Raw genomic sequence first — 22114 nt, 5'->3', positions numbered from 1 at the left:
TCTGCTTACTTCTCTCCAACACCTGTGGCCTCGGAGAAACGGCAGGAAGCCAGTCAGTTTCCTACGCTGTGTCCTGTTCTGCGGCAGCTGGAAAGCTATTCGCTAGTGTGCAAGTTTTTTCGGGGCTGTTCCCAGCGCTTTTCAGCCGGAGGGTTAGTTCTGCCTGGTATTTGCTGGCAACGCATGGGCGGGCAGTCGTTGACCAGCAGCATCGTCGCGTGCCATTCAGTGTGATGACGATAATGATCACCCATTTTTTTTGCAAACGACACAGGGCTCTCTCTTCTCTGTTTCATACATCAGGTACAACGCTGTGAAATGTACAGAAGTAGTCCTGACGGGGAAATAAAGAGAGCCTTGTTACTCCGCGCTTCTTCTGTGCCCGAGTGGTCTATGATGCGAAAAAGCGACAGCGTGTTGAAAGCAATAACAGTGCATTAAATACAGATCATGAAAAATGTGTCGTTTGGTAAGCATGCAGGGAATACATTTACTGTGTTTCGCTCACCACAAATTATGTAGTACGTTTTGGTCGCGGATGCAGGAGCGCAAAAAAGAACGACAGAGGGAAACTTTTTTAGGGAAGGAATCTGTATCGTTTAGGCAAATTTATGGATATCAGGAAATATGTGAGGCCTCATGTGGCAGAGGGTCAAAAAGTTCGTGTGCGATCAGCAGTTATGTTTGAGAGAGAGGGAAACTTTATTAAGGAAGGAATCTGGTGTTCGCTTTGGCAATGGTATAGACACCGAAATACGTGTGGCCTCGTGAGGTAGAGGTCAGAACAGTTCGTGTGTGATCAGGAGTAATGTTTGAGAAAGGGAAACGGCATTATGGAAGGAATCATGGGATCGCTCTGGCAATAGTATATACGTTAAAGAAATGCGTGTGGCCTCAAGTGGTAGAAGGTAAAACAGTTCGTGTGCCATCAGCGTGTATATTTGAGGGAGCGGGAATCTTTATTAAGGAAGGAATCGGGATCGCTTTCGAAATCGTATAGACATAAGGAAATGTGTGTGGCCTCATGTGGTAGAGGGTCAGACAGTTCGTGCACGATCAGCAGATATGCTTGAGAGAGATGGGAACTTTATTAAGGAAGGAATCTGGGGATCGCATTGGCAATGGTATAGACATAAAGAAATACGTGTGGCCTCTTGTGATAGAGGGTCATACAGTTTGTGTGCGATGAGCAGATATATTTGACAAAGAGGGAAACATTATTAAGGAAGCTGGGGATCGCTTTGGCAATGATATGGAAATATGGACATGCGTGTGGCCTCATGTTGTACAGGGTGAAACAGTTCTTGTGCGATCAGCGTATGTATTTGTGAGATAGAGAAACTTTGTTCTGGAAGGATTCTGGGGATTGCATTGTAAATGGTATAGACTGACGGAAATACAAATGGCATCATGTGGTAGAGGGTCAAAAAGTTAGTGTGCGATCAGCAGATATGTTTTAGACAGAGGGCAACTATTAAGGAAGGAATCTGGGGATTCTTTTGGCAGTGTAATAGACATAAGGAAGTACGTGTGGCAGCTTGTGGTAGATGGTGAAACAATTCGTGTGCGAGCAGCAGGTATATTTGAGAGAGAGGGAAACTTTATTAAGGAAGGAATCTGGGGATCGCTTTGGCAATGATATAGACATAAGGAAATGCGTGTGGCCTCATGTGGTAGAGGGTCAAACAGTTCGTGCGCGATCAGCAGATATGTTTGAGAGAGAGGGAAACTTTATTAAGGAAGGAATGTGCGGTTTGATTTGGCAATTGCATAGGCATAAGGTAATACGTGTGGCCTCATTGGTAGATGGGGAAACAGTCCGTGTGCGATCAGGAGATATGTTTGAGAGAGAAGGAAACTTTATTGAGGATGGAATCTTATGATCACATTGGCAATGGTATAGGCATAAGGAAATCGGTGTCGCCACATGTGGTAGAGGGACAAACAGTTCGTGTGCGATCAGCGGATATGTTTGAGAGAGAGGGAAACGTTATTAAGGTAGGAATCTCGGAATCGCTTTGGAAATGGTATAAACATAAGGATATACGTTTGGCCTCATGTGGTAGAGGGTGAAACATTTCGTGAGCGATCTGCAGATATTTTTGAAAGAGAAGGAATCTTTATTAAGGAAGCAATCAGAGGATCGCACTGGCAATGGTATAGACATAAGGAAATACGTGCCGCCTCATGTGGTATAGGGTCAAACAGTTCGTGTGCGATCACCAGGTATATTTGAGAGAGAGAGGAACTTTAAGGAAAGAATCTGGGAATCGCTTTGGCAAAGATATAGACATAAGAAAATGCTTGTGGCTTCATGTTTTAGAGCGTGAAACAGTTCTTGCGTGATCAGCAGATATTTTTGAGAAAGAGGGAGTCTTTATTGAGCAAGGAATCTGGGGATAGCTGTAGCAATGGTATAGACATAAGGAAATATGTGTGACCTCATGTGGTATATGTTCAAACAGTTCGTGTGCGATCAGCAGATATGTTTGAGAGAGAGAAACTTTATTAAGGCCGGAATCGGGATTGCTTTGGCAATGATATAGACAAGAAAATACGGGTGGCCTCATGTGGTAGAGGGCCAAACAGTTCATGTGCGATCAGCAGACATTTTTGGCACAGAGGGAAACTCTTATGGAAGGAATCGGGGGGTCGGTTCGGCAAATTTATAGATATAAGGAGGTACGTGAGGCCTTTTGTCGTAGAGGGTCAAACAGTTAACTTGCGATCAGCGGATATAATTGAGAAAGTGGGAATCTTTATTAAAGAAGGAGTCTGGGGATCACTTTGGCAATTGTATAGACATAAGGATATAAGTGTAGCGCCAAGTGGTAGAGGCCCAAGCAGTTCGTGTGCAATCATCAGATATTTTTGAGACAGAGGGAAACTCTTAAGGAAAGAATCGGGGGTCGGTTAGGCAAATTTATGTATATAAGGAGATACGTGAGGCCTCTTGTTGTAGATGGTCAAATAGTTCCTGTGTGATCAGTGGATATATTTGAGAGCGAGGGAAACTTCAATGAACGTATGTGGGGATCGATTTGGCAGTGGTGTACACGCAAGGAAATAGGTGTGGCCTCATGTGTTAGCCTGTCAAACAGTTCGTGTGCGATCAGGATATATGTTTGAGAGAGAAGGAAACTATATTAAGAAATGTGCGGTTTTCTTTCGCAATAGTGCAGGCATAAGGAAATACGTGTCGCCTCATGTGGTCGAGGGTCAAACACGAATCAGCGGGTGTATTTGAGAGAGAGGGAAACTTTATTTTAGAAGTAATCTAGGAATCGCTTTAGCAATAGTATCGAGATAAGGAAATACGTGTGGCCTCATGTGGTAGAGGGTCAAACAGTCCGTGTGCGATCAGCAGATATGTTTGAGACAGAGGGAAACTCTTAAGGAAAGAATCGGGGTCGGTTAATCAAATTTATGGATATAAGGAGATACGTGAGGCCCCTTGTAGATGGTCAAACAGTTCGTGTGTGATCAGTGGTATATTTGAGAGAGAGGGAAACTTTAATCATCGAATCTGGGGATCGATTTGGCAGTGGTGTTTACACAAGGAAATAGGTGTGGCCTCATGTGATAGAGGGTCAAACAGTTCGTGTGCGATCAGGACATATGTTTGAGAGAGAAGGATACTTTATTAAGGAATGTGCGGTTTGCTTTGGGAATAGTGTAGGCATAAGAAAATACGTGTCGCCTCATGTGGTCGAGGGCCAAACAGTTCGTGTGCGATCAGTTTGTATATTTAAGAGAACGGGAAATTTTATTATGTAAGGAATCTCGGAATCGCTTTGGCAATAGTATCGTGATTAGGAAATCCGTGTGGCCTCATGTGGTAGAGGTTCAAAAAGTTCGTGTGCGATCAGCAGATATATTTGACAGAAAGGGAAACTTTATTAAGGAAGCTGGGGATCGATTTGGGAATGGCATGTACATATGGAAATGCGTGTGCCCGCTTGTGGTAGAGGGTCAAACAGTTCGTGTGCGATCAGCGTATATATTCGAGAGAGTGGGAACCTTTCATAAGGAAGTAATCGGCATGGCTTGGCAATGGTATGGGCATAAGGAAATGTATGTGGCCTCATGTGGTAGAGGTTCAGACAGTTCGTGTGCGATCAGCAGATATGTTTGAGGGAGAGGGATGCATTATAAAGGAAGAAATGTGGGGATCGCTTTGGCAATGATATAGACATGAGGAAATACTTGTCGCCTCGTTGTGGTAGAGGGTCAAACAGTTCGTTTGCGATCAGCGGGTATATTTGAGATAGAGGGAATCTTTACTAAGGGAGGAATCAGGGGAGCGCTTTGGCAATGATATAGACATAAGAAAATGAAAGTGGCCTCATGTGGTAGTGGTTTAAGCACTTCGTGCACGATCAGCAGATATCTTTGAGAGAGAGGGAAGCTTTATTGAGCAAGAAATCTGGGGATCGTTTTGGCAATGGTATAGACATAAGGAAATATGTGTGGCCTCATGTGGTTTAAGGTCAAACACTTCGTGTGCGATAAAGATATATTTTTGAGACAGAGGGAATCTTTTTTAGGGATGGAATCTTTGGATATGTTAGGCAAATTTATGGATATGAGGGAATACGCGCGACCTCATATTATAGAGGGTCAAACAGTTTGTGTGCGATCAGAAGTTATGTTTGAGAGAGAGGGAAACGTTATTAAGGAAGGAATCTGGTGATCGCTTTGGCAATGGTATAGACGTACCGAAATACGTGTGGCCTCATGAGGTAGATGTTCAAACAGTTCGTGTGTGATCAGTAGTTATGTTTCAGAGAGGGAAACGGCATTAAGGAGGGGATCGGGATCGCTTCGGCAGTGCTATAGACAAGGAACTGCGTGTGGCCTCCTGTGATACAGGGTCAAACAGTTTGTGAGCGGTGAGAAGTTATGCTTGAGAGAGAGGGGAACTTTATTAAGGAAGGAATCTGGGGATCGTTTTGGCAATGGTATAGACAAAGAAATACGTGTGGCCTCATGTGATAGAGGGTCAAACATTTCGAGTGTGATCAGCGGATATATTTGTGAGGGAGGGAAACTTTAAGGAAGGAATCTGGAGATCGATCTGGGAATGTTATAGACATACGGAAATACGTATGGCCTCATGTGGTACTGGGTCAAACAGTTCGCGTGCGACCAGCTGATATATTTGAGAACGAGGGCAACTTTATTAAGGAAGAAATCTGGGATTCGCTTTGGCAACGTTATAGGCATAAGGAAGTGGGTGTGTCCTCATGTGGTTGATGGAGAAACAGTTTGTGTGCGATGAGCAGGTATGTTTGAGGGAGAGGCAAACTTTAATAAAGAAATCTGAAGATCGCATTGGGAATGTTATAGACATACGGAAATACGTATGACTTGATATGGTACTGGGTCAAACAGTTTGTGTGCGATCAGCAGATATATTTGAAAGCGAGGCAAACTTCATTACGGAAGAAATCTGGAGATCGCTTTGGCAATGGTATAGAGATAAAGAGGTACGTGTGGCACTTTTGGTAGACGGTGAAACAGTTCGTGTGCAGGCAGCAGGTATACTTGAGAGGAGGAATCTTTATTAACGGAGGAATATGGGAATCGCTTTGGCAATGGCATAGACATAAGGAAATACGTGTGGCCTCTTTTGGCAGAGGGTCAAACAGTTCGTTTTCGATCAGCGGGTATATTTGAGATAGACGGAATCTTTATTAATGAAAGACTCTGGGGATCGCGTTGCCAACGGTATACTCGTAAGGAAGTACGTGTGGCCTCATGCGGTAGACGGTCAAACAGTTCATGTGCGATCAGCAGTTATGTTTGAGGGAGAGGGAAACTTTATTAAGGAAGGAATCTGGGCATCGCTTTGGCAATACTATAGACATAACGAAATACGTATGGCCTCATGTGGTAGAGTGTCAGACACTTCGTGTGCGATCAGCAGATATGTTTCAAAGAGAACGAATCTTTATTAAGAAAGAAATCTGGGGTTCGCTTCGGCAATGGTATAGGCATAAGGAAGTGGGTGTGGCCTCATGCGGTAGAGGGTCAGACAGTTCGTGTGCAATAAGCAGATATGTTTGATGGATAGGGAAACTTTATTAAGGAAGGAGTGTGGGGATCGCTTTCGCAATGATATAGACATAAGGAAATACTTCTCGCCTAATGTGGCAGAGGGTGAAACAATTCTTGTGCGATCAGCAGATCTATTTGAGAGAGAGGTAAACTTTATCAGGGAAGGAATCTGGGGATCGCATTGGCATTGGTGTAGACATAAGGAAATACGTGTCGCTTTATGTGGCAGAGGGTGAAACAATTCTTGTGCGATCAGCAGATCTATTTGAGAGAGAGGTAAACTTTATCAGGGAAGCAATCTGGGGATCGCATTGGCATTGGTGTAGAGATAAGGAAATACGTGTCGCTTTATGTGGTAGAGGGTCAAACAGCTCGTGTGCGATCAGCGGGTATATTTGAGAGAGAGGAAATCTTTATTACAGTTCGTGTGTGATCAGCGGATGTATTTGAACGAAGGGAAACTTTAATAAGGAAGTAATCGGCATGGCTTTTGCAATGGTATAGACATAAGGAAGTGTGTGTGGCCTATTGTGGTAGATGGTCAGACAGTTCGCGTGCGATGAGCAGATATGTTTGAGGGAGAGGGAAACTTTATTAAGCAAGGAATGTGGGGATCGCTTCGGCAATGGTATAGACATAAGGAAATGTGCGTGGCCTCATGTGGCAGGGGGTCAAACAGTTTGTGTGCGTTCAGCAGATGTGCTTAAGAGAGAGGGAATCTTTATTATGAAAGGAATCTAGGGATCGCTTTGGCAATAGTATACACATAAAGAAATGCGTGTGGCCTCATGTGGTGGAGGATCAAACAGTTGGTGTGCGATCAGCAGATATTTCTGAGACAGGGAAACTTTTTTAAGGAAGGAATCTGAGGATCGGTTTGGAAATCGTATAGATATAAGGAAATACGTGAGGCTTCATGTGGTAGGGGGTCAAGAATTTGGAGTGAGATCAGCGGATATATTTGAGAAGGAGGGAATCTTTATGAAAGGAGGAATATGGCGATTGGTTTGGCAATGGTACACCACTTAGTAGATACCGCAAACCATACGCCCTTATCACTTGCCACATGGTCATCAGTTAATTCCCTAAAGTTAAACAAAGAGAAAACTAAAGTGGTACTCTTCCTTTCTAAAAGGAGACAAGTATTTCACCGACTTTCGCTATACCTCAGCGGCACTGTAATCGAGTACGTGGACAACTTTACTCATTGGGTTTGACTTTCAGCTGTACGATGAGATGGGATGCACTTGTTAGTAACCTTGCATCAGCACTTTCTAGAATCGTCTTAATTACGTTGCGTAACAGGCATACATTATCTATCAAAATTAAAATTACTTTGTTTTTGGCATTTTTTCTATTCCCCCCAAAGCTACTGTTTCCTCGTCTGGGGAAACGCAACGGTATATAACGTCCTAAAGGTATGAACATTGCAAAAGAAAATGCTTCGTGCAATTTTCAACGGTTCGTATGATTCGCTACTCGTCACATTTACCTACATTTTAATTTTGTACCAGTCAACAAATTATTTAACTACAGATTTGCATGTTTTTAAAAACGGATTAAAAGGGTGATTCATTTATTTCTCGAATTGTACCAATTACATGTCACTCATCGCACATCAGATTGCAGTGTAGGTCTGCACTACGGAAATGGAGAACCAACTATGGATTCTACTGTGGATTTTTTATGTTAAGCTATATCGTGATAAAGTTCCTCAATACCTCATTCAGTGACCAAGTGAATATTCTGTCTTCTGTCTTCTGGAAAAGCTTTATCCAATAATCTGTGCTACAGTGATGCCAAGTGTCTGTGTGTACTTTGTAACTCTGGGTTATATCTTCATTGTCTTTTCGTTATAATTATTGCTGCAATTCCTAGATACCTGTGTCGGTCAAGCTAGTTCTTCATAAGCGCACTTGCATTCACTTTTTAGCAGTGGTTGTTTTTGCCTCGTGCCAACTGCTGAGTTGTAAGGGTGGTGATGCCCGTAAAGAGGTGTCATTCACTGTTTTTTCGGTGTCGTGAAAGTTTGCATGTACAAACCTTGCATCCCCAGTTTGCATGTACAACCTGAAATAAAGATTGATTGATCGACTCTGCCCAAGGACCGTGCCCACGAAGCGTGCTGCTTGGCAGGGAAGGGAGAGAACAGGAGGCAAAGACACTATAAATGATCCATCAAGGCAGAAATCTGGGCTAGTTGGTATGTCATCATTAAATTAAAGACTAGCGCATATAACTAGGACACATACATAGAAAAACACATAGAAGGATTATTATGTCGTGCTGTCTTCTATGTCTGTGTCCTAATTATATGCGCTAGTCTTTTAATTAATTATAACAGAACGCCCGTCTACCTCATCGAGGGGGTGCGTTCGTTCCGGTTCTGGGGGGTTTGTCGTCCGGTTCGGTTACATTCTAGTTCACTGTAGTTCCGTTGCTACTCGATCGCACGCGGGAGCACATCCTCCTCTCAGTAAGTATATCCTGGCTCTACTTATATCGTGGCCTAACAGAACTAGGCCGTCATCAATTTTTTTCACCCTATATTATTAAACACAACTGCTAGAAAGTGATGCGACTGGCGTGACTCCACCACGAGGCACATTTATCACGTTCTCGTTCGATTAATGAAAACACTAAACGTGAGCGCTTGCAGCTGCATGAACAATCAAAGCGCACTCCGTCCTCCTCAATACGGCAGTTTATATTATCATAAGATTTGTAATACTTCTGTGTATTCAATATTCTTCAGCACACTGACTCTCCGCTAAATGTAAATTTGACTTAGGACTACATTTTCGTGGAAGTACTGTTTATGAAGTTGTTCTTTCGCAGTCGAGCGAGGTAAAGATTGCGGTGATTTAGGTAAAGATGATTTCCAAGTAAGTGAGTGGCTGCGAAAATGCTTTGAATTTTTCTTTACGGGCGTTCTGCATTTTTTAGCAGGTTTCGGGCCGAAAATATTAAGCTTAATTTATTTGGCTCATTACAAATTTCACGAAAGCTTAAGAGAAAAATTTTCTTTTCTAGTTTTTTCGTTAACCATTTCAACTAATGGGCAGAAGTGAGCCTGGCCAAGGGTTTAATTGGCTTAAAATTTTGAGGTGATTGCTGGTGCCAACGGAAGAGTTTATTAAGTGGCGGAAAGACGATATTTTCTTGATAACTCATCTACGCTAATCCCTAAAAAGCAAGGAATGCTTCAGGTGCCTGTGATAATAATAATAATAATAATAATAATAATAATAATAATAATAATAATAATAATAATAATAATAATAATAATAATAATAATAATAATAATAATAATAATAATAATAATTTATTTTGGGGGAAAGGAAATGGCGCAGTATCTGTCATATATCGTTGGACACCTGAACCGCGCCGTAAGGGATGGGATAAGGGAGGGAGTGAAAGAAGAAAGGAAGAAAGAGGTGCCGTAGTGGAGGGTGCCGGAATAATTTCGACCAGCAGGGGATTTTTAACGTGCACTGACATCGCACAGCACACGGGCGCCTTAGGGTTTTGCCTCCATAAAAACGCAGCCGTCGCGGTCGGGTTCGACCTCGCGAACTCCGGATCAGTAGCCGAGCACCTAACCACTGAGCCACCACGGCGGGTCGGATGCCCGTGCTGAATCTATATTCATCACGGTAAAGCGCGATCAGAAATGATGTATTCATTCCGTGACTAAGTGAGTGTCAGGGAAACGATTCGTAATATATATTATAAACTACGGAGTTAAAGAATCTGATGTCATTTTAAAACACCATTCAATGCAGTTATCATAACAACTTGCCCTACGACAAGTTAGAACTCGCTCGCTTTTTCTGTGACTCGCTCTTCGGGTGGCATTAGATCTGGGAATCGCGGTAGAGTTGGGCACTGTCGCGAGGGTGGAACGAGTGCCTTAATCGCTCTTAAGATTAACATCCTTTATCATCCCCAGACAGAAGACAGTATAAGGTCGTTAAAGCTACTATGCTAAAGCTCTGCGGCACACAGGAGAGAGACTGCCGTACACGCTACGAAAATCAACATGTTTTCTATTCTGCACCAGGTCAGAAGCACGCGTGTTTACTAGCAAAAAAAAATAACCTAGACGATGCAAACGTTTTTTGCGGAAACCTTCACTCAGATTCAGAAATTAAAATGGCTATAATAGACGTAATCCGCAAGTCAACAGACGCGAATTGAACAGACAAAGCATGCCATCAAACGGAAGAGAGAGAGAGAGAAAAACATTTATTGAAATCTCAATGAGATTAGCGGTGGGCCGTCGTCTACATCGTTGATGTCTGGCCTCTTCGCAAGGTCGGGCCCCTATTCCAGGGCTCCGCTGAGCCTTGCTGCTTCACATGCGTGCTGCGCAAGGGCCCTTTGGGCTGTGAGCTCGCTGCTGGTGAGCAGACCCTCCCATTGCTCCGCACTCGGGATTTTGAGTTTGTGGAATGCATAATTGCGTTTGCGCTCCCATGTAATGTAGTATAGCGTGGGGGTTGCCCCGCACCACGGGCATGTGTCCCTGAATTGTGTAGGGTAAATTTTGTGTAGAATGTATAGGTTGAAGAATGTTCCTGTTTGCAGTCTCCGCCAGTTCACTGCTCCTTGTTGTGCTAATGAGTTGTGTGGCGGAGGGTACTTGAGCCTCTGTCCTGTGTAGCAATTCAGCAGCTCCGCATATACTGGCTCCACTATGGTAGGGTTCTCTAGGGTCTCCAACAGCTCAGCTCGGAACGTGATCTCGCAAACTAATCTGTCCACCCTTTAGTTTCCCTCTATCTACGTGTGTGCTGGTATCCAGAGTATCTTGTGGGTTACTTTTTGGCTAGGGGGCCCTGTTTCGAGGAGGATTCTTAGGGCCGCCTTGCAGACTCTACCTTGCGCGTAGTTCCTGCATGTGGATTTCGAGTCTGTCAATATGATCAGTGATTTGTTTCTCCGATAGCCTTTGGCCGCCGCTAGTACAACGGCGACTTCCTACCCCTCTGCTACCGTGTGGCCCGTAGGGTTGCGTATGTGATCTGTTTGCCGGCGTAATCCACGACTGCTGCGGCGGCATTGATTATTCTTGTGCGTTTATCCCACGGATAAAGCGCTGCGTCCGTGTACACTGCGTTTTATAGTTTAGCCATATGGCGTTCCACATAATCTGCCCGTGCCTGTCTTCTTGCCGCGTGGAGATTCGGGTCCATGTTCTTTGCTATAGGACACACTTGGAGGGTTTTACGGATGTTGTTGGGGATATCGGCGGATCGATCAAAAGGCCCTTCCATGTCGTAACCTAACCTCTTTAGGAGTGCTCGGCTGGCTGCTGATGTTCGGAGTCTGGAATTCTGCGTCTTGAGCTGTGCTTCCACTATTTCGCTGAAGGTGTTGCTGAGCCCATCTGCAGCAGCTTGTCGTATGGCGTGTTTCTAGGCAGGTGTAGCGCCGTCTTGTATGCTTTTCTTAAGAGCGTGTCAGCTTGTTTCCTTTCTTTCTTGTTCATGGGGTGGTACGGGACCGAGTAGGTAGCTCTGCTGACCACCAAACTTCTGACCAGTTTTATCTTATCAGCTTCTTTCATTCCGTATCTTCTTTGGGGGACCCTGGTTATCTTACGACTCACCTGCTCCGTTGACTTTTAGAGCAGGCTGATCGTGTGGCTGCATTTATTACTTCCTTGGATCCACATGCCCAAGACTCGTATCATGTTTATCTCTGGTATGTTTTGTCCCTCGAGCTTCACTTCTAGCTCTGCTTAGGTGGGGCGTCTTCCTACTCTCAGGAGCTCGGATTTCTCCGTGGCGCAGGCTAGTCCCCTCTCTTTAACATAATCTTCCACGCAGCTTGCTGCTTCTTGCAGTTTCTCTTGTTTTTCTCCCAAGGAGCCTTGGTTGGTGAAGCGACGCACAATGACCAGCGAATTAAGCAAGATTATCAGCTTCCTGATGATCTCGCCAGAAGTTTTAAGTATGCACACTAGTTTAGGTACCACAAAATGCACAGGACTTCGCCGAGGACGGTGTGCTTTATCGGAACAAAGTCCTTAAGATCGATGTTGTGGATCCACTTTTTTCTTCGGCTGATGTCATTTCTTTCCTTGAGCAATCGCGAAGAGCACGACGCCATTTTCACTCCTGCTTGTGCACTGAAAAGCGCCGCACCCGGACATAACGCGGCACTAAAAGTAGAGTTCGAATAGTCAGCGCGTAACTCAACGGAGCTGGAGCAGCTGCAGAGGCAGACAGCCTGCGCATGGCGCCGACGAAAAACACAAACGCACGAAAACGATCCTTTCCCCCGCGTTGTCTGCGCGCCGGTGAGAGGGACCAATGATCGTTCAAAAAAGCGCCCAATGGAGAGTCTTGCGAGGAGGATGTGCGAGAGTCCGCAGCGCGGCGGCAAAGTTCACAGAAATGCGCTACTTTCAATATCAAAGGGTTTTAACCGCTCCTGCGTGTCCGTCTCCTGGCCGAATGCATTAAAAACGTTACCGATGTCTATTGTATTCCATTTCCCATTTGATTAAAAGGACATTGAAGTTGCCAGTGAAAGGGATACAGCTTGTTGTCGAGGTTGATATCGAGGGGATATAACAATTTGTTCTTTATTTCCCCATTCTTACAATTAAGAGGATAGTCGATCAATACCCCCCGGGATGGCTCAGTGGTTAAGGCGCTCGGCTACTGATCCGAAGTTCCCGGGTTCGAACCCGACCGCGGCAGCTGCGTTTTTATGGAGGCAAAACGCTAAGGCGCCCGTGTGCTGAGCGATGTCAGTGCACGTTAAAGATCCCCAGGTGGTCGAAATTATTCCGGAGCCCTCCACTACGGCACCTCTTTCTTCCTTGTTTCTTTGACTCCCTATTTATCACTTTCTTTACGGCGTGGTTCAGGTGTCCGCCGATATATGAGAAAGATACTGCGCCATTTCCTTTCCCCCAAAATCAATTATTATTATTATAGTTGATCAAATCACCTGGCCGACAAGTTGAATATCGCGCGCGTGTGGGTAACATAGCGCGGAAATTATTCGTGTAACATTCTGTTATGCCTCTCTAGATTATAAACGCACAAGTCATTGTGGTCTATCATAGTTACCATTCAAGATATGGGCCGCTTACACATGAAGGTTTTGCGTGCGAGCATACGCTATATTAGGGCACGGCGCCCTGAGGTATCATTCCGCGGTCTTACCACTACATAATCCACTAAGCCACGGCTACTTGTTACCATAGTACATAAACAGACACACACAGTGGAACCGGGTAGACTGCTGCTGGGGTTGAGATAATTTTTTAAACTTAGAGCGAGAGTTACTACGGTAGTTAAGGCGCATCGCACTTGCTGACATGTATTGGCCTGTTATTTCAATTTTGTAACATGCGCATTTTTCAATGAATAGCCGCCTCTACGCACGCTTCATATCGCTCGATAGCGTATAATATACAGCTCGAACGGTCGAAAATCCGTCGGCGTCGTAGTAGTAGTAGATCCTTACGGCGCGGTTCGGGTGTCCACCGAGATTTGCGAGACAGGCGTCATTTCCTTTCCTTAAAACGAATTTCGATTCCATTTTGCTTCCCTTACGGCGTTTACTCTGCTGCGGTGGCTCAGTGGTTAGAGCGCTCGGCTACTGATTCGAGGTTCCCGGGTTCTAACCCGACCGCGGCGGCTTCGTTTCGATGGGGCGGAACGCAAGAGGCGCCCGTGAGCTTTGCGATGTCAGTGCAGGTTCAAGATCCCCAGGTAGTCGAAATTATTCCGCAGTCCTTCACTACGGCACATATTCCTTGCTTTCTTCGTTCACTCCCTTCTTTATCCCTTCCCTTACAGCGCGGTTCAGGTGTTCACCGATATGTGAGACAGATACTGCTCTATTTCCTTTCCCCAAAAACTGATTTACATTTTCCCTTACGGCGCGATTCGGGTTCCCACCAAGACAGGGGCATTTCCGTTCCTTAAACTGTCCAACGGGAAGGCGTCGCGCCGAACGGGCGATGGCGTTCCGTGGACTAGTAGGTAACGCAGCAACACGCTATCGCGTCCCACTCTTAAAGAGGAAGCTTAAGCGCCCTCCAATTTTTGCGCTTGTTCAAGCTTCACCGTGCTGACTGCGTCCGACAGTGCGACCATCATGTTCGCCGCTCCTTGTGCTTCTCTTGGTTGTGGACTGATGGCCCCACGCAACGGAGGTTTTTTTTAGAGTGCCAACCGCTGGCGCCGCTCTGTAGCACGCTGGTTCATGGTGAGCGCAGCACAGAAATCAGAAAACAAAATGCAGATGCTTAAGCTGAATCTCTTCAACACAGTCCACATGTGCACAGATTCTTGATAGCAAACTTTGCACGCTTAAAACATTTAAAATGAGGAATCACGTACTCTCCCATTCCTTTGAACTATGTCGAGCATTTCTGGTTTTAAATCGAGGAGGAAATACGGTGATAAATTTCTCTAGTATGTCTCATGGTCCGTGATTAAATGACAAGGTAATTCTACTAGAAAGGTAGTGAAAACTCAGAGAACGAAACTTTTGCGCTCGTCCCATATAAATGTACTCTATATCGCGGAGAAAATTCTTTACTACGCGTGAGCCGAAAATCCGATAGTGCCGTAGCTGGTGGCTTGAGACGACACTTGTAGAGGTGTAAGTCAGACTCATGTACACTAACGTTGAACTGTCAAACTAAACGATTGCTCGGAGTTATAGTTACGTCGATGTCGCTTTTCGCACTTCCTGAACGTGCTTATTTTTACCCACATACACGTCACAACTTCCTTAAACGAGAGGCCTGTATCAATAGCTCAAATGAATACTAACTACTAATCTGCGTTCAAGGGTCAAAAAGCATTGATATGCATTGTTCTCTGCTCGAAGCCGTTTGGCACCCGGTCTTTCCGCTTTTGTTTGTCAAAAGAGAGGCCATCAGATTTCTCTGGTAATGACAGTAGCCACGCGAAAGTCGCTCTTCATATTCAACATTTCGTAAGCACATTAGGCGTCTAATGTTTCAAGTTCCTTGTCACCTTTAAATTTTGCAAGACCGATAGCTACCGTCCTTTTGACCTTAGTTGGAAGAGCACTTATTTTATCGCTGCGCCGGTGAACTGCTTTCTGTTTGAGACACGAGTTCGCCCCAATGAAGTTTTCGAGTTGGAGGCAAGCTTTCTTGTCATCATTCGTGCCTGAGTAACGTCACCAGAACGTAACAGAAGCAAGTAGTACTAGCTGCATATGCTACCACAGATACTGGCGCGTACTGAGTATTGCATTTCCAGAAATTATGTATGCCCAATGAGTGACTTCAGCTACGATAAAGAGCGCCACTTTTTGTTGTTCACGTATGTCCAACATTTGCAAAAGTTCTCAGAATTTACAGTTGAATGTCCAATTCCCTCTGTTCTCTTAAATTCAGGGACTATTATTATTATGTAAGCATCCCAAATCTCAATTTCTAGTTCCTTACATTCTAAGCTAAGCTAGCTGGTATAACGCTCATTGATGTGATGTTTATTAGTGCAGCCCAGTTAGGTTGCGGAAAACTTTTTGGGGAAAACTTTTATGACTTCGTTTCCTGAATGACGTGAAGAAAGTTCGAGTTCTCGGGAGGTTTATCAAAAGCGATTACGAGGCTGCAGAAATGCAGGAGAATAGTGCAAAGTTGGTAGTCATCGACTCTCAGACAAGTCTTTTGGCTCGTGAAGGCCGAGTTTATTGAGACAGAGCACAGTTCCGAACTAATTTTGCTTTGCTGTCTGTTAGTTTATGCTTGCAGTTACTGTCAACAATTGACTTAGTTTTTTCGTTGTCATCGGGTCGGACGGGCGGTCCTAAAACGCCGCCAAACTTCAAAATGCCTTTCCAAGAGGAGTTCTTGTACGTCTCGTGCGTGCAACGTGCTCTGCTCCTGCGGCCAGTGTTGGGCTCCGTCTATAACCGTTCCTTTCGCGAATGACATGATGCGTTGTCCCGGGAGGCACCATGAATATTTAATGCCGCTGCTGTGCAAAATCAAAGAAGCTGCGCTTGAAATTTCATGAGCTATATATTTACTCTGCGCCATCCTTTAACCTTTGACACATGCCATCTAAGTGTTGCACGTCGCATATCATTCTACACACTCATTATTACCTGCCGGAACACGAACTACAGGTTGATAGCCTTGCTTTTTAGCCAAATATAAGGGTAGAACGAGCTGACGTCTGTGCCAGAGGCAAACATTCTATCATACACAGTCGGGCTAAAGCAGAGAGCGCGCAAACGTTAATCCGTTGTTTCACATTTCTCCTATGGCAAAGGCGCTGACTATGCGGTCTTTGCGTAAAACGTAAGAGGTAAAATATAAAGGCTTGACGGTTACCACCGACGAAGGCCGAACTGGGAGCGAGAGTGCGTTCTCCTTCCGGGTGAAGGGTGGTGGGGTGGTGGGGCAGTGGCGACCCCACCGATGTGCGGCGGGAGGCGGAAACAGACCCCATTGAGAAGGCCGTAAAAAGAAAAGCGCGCTTTTTCTAGACTGGCCATGACTCTCCAAACCGATTGAAAGGGAGGAACAGGTTATGGGCGAGTCAACCCCTAGAAGAACACAATGCTGAGCAGCACAGTAAGCAGCAGAAAAGGGTGGAGGTTGAAAGAGTAGGCCCTGTTGGGGATAGAGGTGATGCTACTAAACTTCACGCGCAGCGAATAAAGAGAAGACAGCGACGGAGCAGAGGCATAAGTAACCGGCAAAGAATTTTCTACCTATGGTTGGGGGGGAAATCCTTTGCCTGTTACTTATGACTCTGCTCTGACCCCCCTGCATGTGTGCAGGGGGGTCGACGGGAAGTGGGAAGAACTTGATGAACGTGATGAACAGAATGGGCAGATTGCTCTTGGACTGGTTCCAAAGACAAGACTTAGTGGTTTTCAATACCACAGACAAAGGTAGGGGGAAGAGCACTTGGACCATGCACAAGAAGACCAGCAGCATAGACTACTGCTTAATAGCACATGCCCTTCTGCCTCAGCTTCAAGAGATGGTGATTGATCACGCAGGCTCCCAAAGCACCGGAAGCGACCACAACAGTATTGTTTTTCAGCAGCGCAAGGGACAAAGGACGAGCGCAAGGGTCTCGTCCTTTGTCCCTTGCGCTGCTAAAATACAATGTCGCCAACTTGTCCAAGCTTCTACAATATCACACCAGTTTTGTGCTGTCATTTGGAAGAGAGGGACATACGCATGTTGAAATGGCATACACAGAACATCGGAATGATTTGAGGCCGGCAGAAATTGAAGACATTGTGGCACTGCTGGAGAGCGAAGCTGAGAGTGTAGATGTGCATTTTAATGAAGACTTTTAACTCTGGATAAAAAAGGCAATAGCTTCAGTGAAAGCTAGCCGGCCAATCCAGAAGTACTCCCGAGAACATAAACCTAAATCATGGTGGGGCAAGGAGGTGTCATATCCCCCAAAGCAACGTAAAGCTGCTTGTAGAGAGCTTCGACATGCCACACTGTGGGCACACCTGAAATGTTAGATAAGCTGTACGAGGCATACATTGAAGCGAAAAAGCTTTGGTACAACAGAAGATGCTGTGAGTTAGCAGAAAGCTCCTCCATGAAATTAAATCACCTGGCAGATGTGGCCCAGCGAAATTCTGGCCATATGTTCAAACCCTTCAGCCAGGAGATAAAGCTGACACGGCGACCCTGGGAGAACCGACCACGGGGGAGGAGTACGAGGAAGCAGCCTGCCTGGACTACATTGAATCGCATATGGCCCACCAGTTCCAATCCCTGATAAGCCATGATAGTGCAGCGCTACCACCCACAAGCCCACCTGGCGGATCTGGATGTGACACAGTCACAGAATTGGAGCTGAAGAGAGCACTGCGGCACATGGCGGGAAACTCGGCAGCAGGACTCGATGGCATACCACCATTGTTAATAAAACAAGGTAGAGAAAAGAACACGGGACCAGCTCAGGGACGCCTTGAACGATGTAATGACCACGGACACTGCTCCACCAAGGTGGTGGGGCTCACCGATACGGCTGGCCCTAAAAAGAGAGGAGGAGGCAAGGGCCTCTTGACAAGTTATAGACCTATGCAGTAACATCAGCTTTGTATCGCTTGTTTTGCCACATTCTGCGAGCTCGCATACAGAGATGGCGGAAGGTGCTCAAATTCTGGGTGAACTTCAAAATGGCTTTCGACCTAATCACCGACTGGAAGACAACCTTTTCGTTGTGACATCTTCCATTGAGATTGCTGCCAAAGAGAAGCGAGAGCTTGTACTGGGGTTTTCTGGATATAGCCCAGGCATACCACTCAGTGGAACACAATCGACTGTGGGAGGTCCTGGAGACACAGGCTATCTCGGAGCCACTACTACGCTTGTTGAGGCCTTATACACTGAAACTCAGGCTGTGATACACTGGAGGGCCTCAACCACCAGGCCAATCTACGTGTATATTGGACTGCGCCAGGGCTGCCCTATGCCGCCGATCCAGTTCATGTTGTTTACCTCGAGGCTAGAGCGGCGCCTTGTTGAGTGCGGCGTAGGTTTCAACCTCACCTGCATGAAGGATGGCACCACTCGTACTCACAGGCTACCAGTCCTCCTGTACGCAGACGATATAGTACTGCTTGTGGAAAGCGTGGGAGATCTCCAGAGCCTCGTCGACATGTGCTCATCTGAGGGCGATGACCTCGGGCTCCGTTTCAACGCCGCGAAGTCTCTATCGGTCAGGTTCCAGCCGGAGGCTTCCGAGGACAGTGGACAAGAGACCCACCCCTGCATCTTCAGAATAGCAGTGTCCTTTGGTTGCCGTCCTACATATACCTGGCAATAGAAATTTTGGCGGGCCGAAACTATGTACAGGACTTCGAGAAGCGACTCCGGACGAAGGCCATCGGACGACGGGTTTTCCCGCGCTCACGGGCCCTATGGGCTTTCAACCGCTTCGAAGTCAACCGATCGCTCTAGAAGGCAGTGGCGGTCACCAGGAATTGCTTTATGGAACGCAGTCATCTATTTATCGTCTGTGACCCGCCAAGCTTTGGAGACGCGACAGAAAGAGGTGGGAGGTTCGGACATTGGAGCACACGGCAGGGTTCCGAACGAGCCGGTACATGCTGGTCTGGGGTCGTCTTCCTTTGAGGCTAGAGAAGCTGTAGCCAGGGTGACCTACGAGCGCCGCCTTAGCGAAATGTAGGAGGGCGGCTGGGCGCGGTTACATTTCAAGTATGTCCACCTGAGGTGGGTCAACGCCAAGTGGGCCTGTCGGACCAAGAGTCTGGCGGATAAATAGGGAGTGGTACCCCCTCCATTTACGTCAAGTTTTCAACCCAACGGACGGCAGAAAATACGAAAGCAATATGTGGTCGAGGCGGTCGCTGCGACCGCCTCGACCACGTGACGGTTCGCTGCATACATCCCAGGCGGTGCCGCCGCTGCGGTCGCCACCACTTGACCGGTGCCTGTGATGCCTCTGCACCACGGTGCATGAACTGCGGTGGAGGCCATCCAGCTGACAACCCTGCCAGCCCCGGATGGCAGGATGAACGATGCGTGGCAGCGGCAGTTTCAGCCGCTGCGGAGCCTGCGTCACGGAGGGCCATCCTGTCGAACCTCCGCACAGGGGGGAAATCTTATGCCCAGCCCACCAGACAATCAACAGCTGACTCCACCAGGCCACCCCCGCAGGCCCTGCAGCCCGCGGCCCAGGGCCTTCCCTTCCCCAGGCCGCCACACCACCTCCCCTCCTGAGCGACCACCTGGAACAGCTGACGCGGACCCTGGTTACAACGCTACAAGCTGTCTTGCAGCTCTTCCCAGTAGCCAGCCAACCACCACAGTGTGGTGCAGGCCATGCGCAGCAGCCAAACCACCATGGCTAGCTTTCCACAGATAACCCCCAGACCACGGGCTCTCCAGTGGAACTGCCGTGCACTCCGTCCCCGTCTCTTCGAGCTTCACGAACGACTCCGGCTGGAGGAATATGACGTCCTGGCCCTCCAGGAGGTTAATCTACAGCGGGACAAGTTCACCTGCCTGGCTTCATCGGCTATGGCAGCAGGTCCTCCTGTCAGCAGCCTCCTGTTTGGCAGACCCATGCTTGAAGGACAGTCATCCTCGCGGACCCTCCCGGCTAGCCATCTTCGTCCGCAGGAATCTGGTCCAGGCAGAGATTTTGGTGAGTGATGCGGTTGTTGCCCCCATGGAGTTCGTCTGTGTGAGGGTCAGGCTGCGTCGAGTAGATACAGCTGTGGCAAGTATACACGTGCGTCCCCGGACACCTTGGGATGCCGAATCCTTGCCGCAGCTGGTCAGTCTCATTGGCGGCGACTGTTTGCTCTGCGGGGACTTCAACACGGCACTCACGCGATAAGGATACCGCAGGGCGGACCATCGTGGCCGTGACCTGGTTGCGGCTCTTCGCGGCACTGGGCTGCATGTCTTGAACACTGGGGTCCCAATGTTTGTCCGTCGAGGGCGCATCCACATATGCATTGACCTGTCCATTGGGTCGTCGTGATGTGTTTATGGATGGCACCCCTCGTCGCACGCTTGGGGTTTGAACCACTTTCCTATCACTCTGGTTCCTAAACTGGGCAAGAAAGTGGATGGACAGATGCAAGGTTTCCACCGAAACAAGTTCCGGGACCTCCTCCGCAGTTTCCCAATGCAAGACGCCATCCTGACCCATGTGGCACGGTGTTCTGAGGCGGCCACGGTCCGCTTTGAGGTTCTCCCTAATGAGCCCGTCCCGGATGTCTTCCTCCTCCAGCGTAGAGCACAACGGCGCCGGGCACAGCGGAGGGCCCTTCGCTCGGACAGGCCTGAGTATCGGACTGAAGAGAGCCGGCTGGATGCGACCTGCCGTCGGACCCACAACCTACGCCGCAGAAAGTTAGCGCTGTAGGTGAAACAACATGTATACGGCGCTAACAAAGGGAACTGGCCGGACCGTGCGGTTGGCCGCCGGTCCAACGAAAATCCTGGTAGCGCAGTCAACATTTTCATTTTCAATCCTGAGTTTGTGTAGAGTGAACACGTAGAAACTATACCTAGTAAGGCTGTTTAATTCCCAAGTTCGAAGCCATGTTTCCCGGAACGAAGTCCGATTTTAGCTCAGTGAAATGTTAAAGAACTGGCTGCAGCACAAAGAATACTACGAAATTCCATTGTCAAATCAAAGCCTGTTGGCGGTGTTGGTGTGCAATTGTTAAATTCACACTGTGAGCAGTACAGTACAGTCGTATCTTCTATTTTTTATGTTCGCTGAAATCTAGCTATAGCAAAGCGGTGCCGCAATGGGGTGGGCAAAGCCAACCACTGTGTTCTTAGCATGGAAATAAAGCAGCAGCTTAACCACCTGGGTACGAATCATCGCTCGCTCCGCCTTGCATAGTGCGATGTGCTAAAGAAGAAAAAGTTGTACTGCTTACCAAATAAGAGGAACATCTCTTGGTTTATTCCTCCCCCTGGCGAGACGTGTGACTACGTAACGCGCGCCTGGTTTTATGAACCAAATTTAGTGCAGGCATGGTAGGTAATGAACACGCAACTTTTGGGTAACGCGTAGACGTGCAAGCAAAAAAATCACGGGTGGTTTAGCTTGCTGTTAACCACGAATTATTGTGCACTAGCACCATTAGCCCTGGTTTTGCATGGTTTATGTAGACTTTCTATGCTTTTGCTTGACGTGACCAGACTTACTTTGGTTGATATATCTTATGATGTAAGTTTGCCAGATTGCATCATTTTAGACTTGTACTATGGTAGAATTGGTCGTTCTCTACACTCTCAGATACCTAGCAGTCCTGATACCGCTCCTGGCGCAGAGCGGTCAATCTACGTGCCATTGCCCTGCGATGGCAGGTACTGCAATTGGTGGGGCTTGCGACGCCTATCTTGTTCGTGAGGAATTCTCGCGACTAATCATTAATTGAACTACCAAGGTGGGCAGTTTGCTCACAATCCGGTGGGAAGCTTGTGATGACGTCACAACGTCACGGGACCAATGTGGCCCACGTGCTACAAGCAGGCTTCATACAGGCAGGCAACCACTTTTCGGCG

The 22114-nt window shown here is 47.0% G+C and overlaps 1 protein-coding gene across 1 annotated transcript; it reads left to right on the top strand.

The window, feature by feature from the left end:
- Positions 1-18197: 18197 nt before the first annotated feature.
- On the top strand, positions 18198-18884 carry LOC144134069 (uncharacterized). The gene has a single exon (XM_077667086.1). It carries the CDS (start codon positions 18198-18200, stop codon positions 18882-18884), a length of 687 nt encoding a protein of 228 aa, XP_077523212.1.
- The last annotated feature ends 3230 nt before the right edge of the window (positions 18885-22114 follow it).

This window comes from Amblyomma americanum, chromosome 1 (assembly GCF_052857255.1).
Source record: "Amblyomma americanum isolate KBUSLIRL-KWMA chromosome 1, ASM5285725v1, whole genome shotgun sequence".
NCBI lineage: Eukaryota > Metazoa > Arthropoda > Arachnida > Ixodida > Ixodidae > Amblyomma > Amblyomma americanum.
This window is presented reverse-complemented; position numbering and strand designations above follow the sequence as displayed.

Excerpts from the sequence above, each read along its gene's own strand:
- LOC144134069 (XM_077667086.1), top strand. The coding sequence starts at position 18,198 with ATGGCGGAAGGTGCTCAAATTCTGGGTGAACTTCAAAATGGCTTTCGA.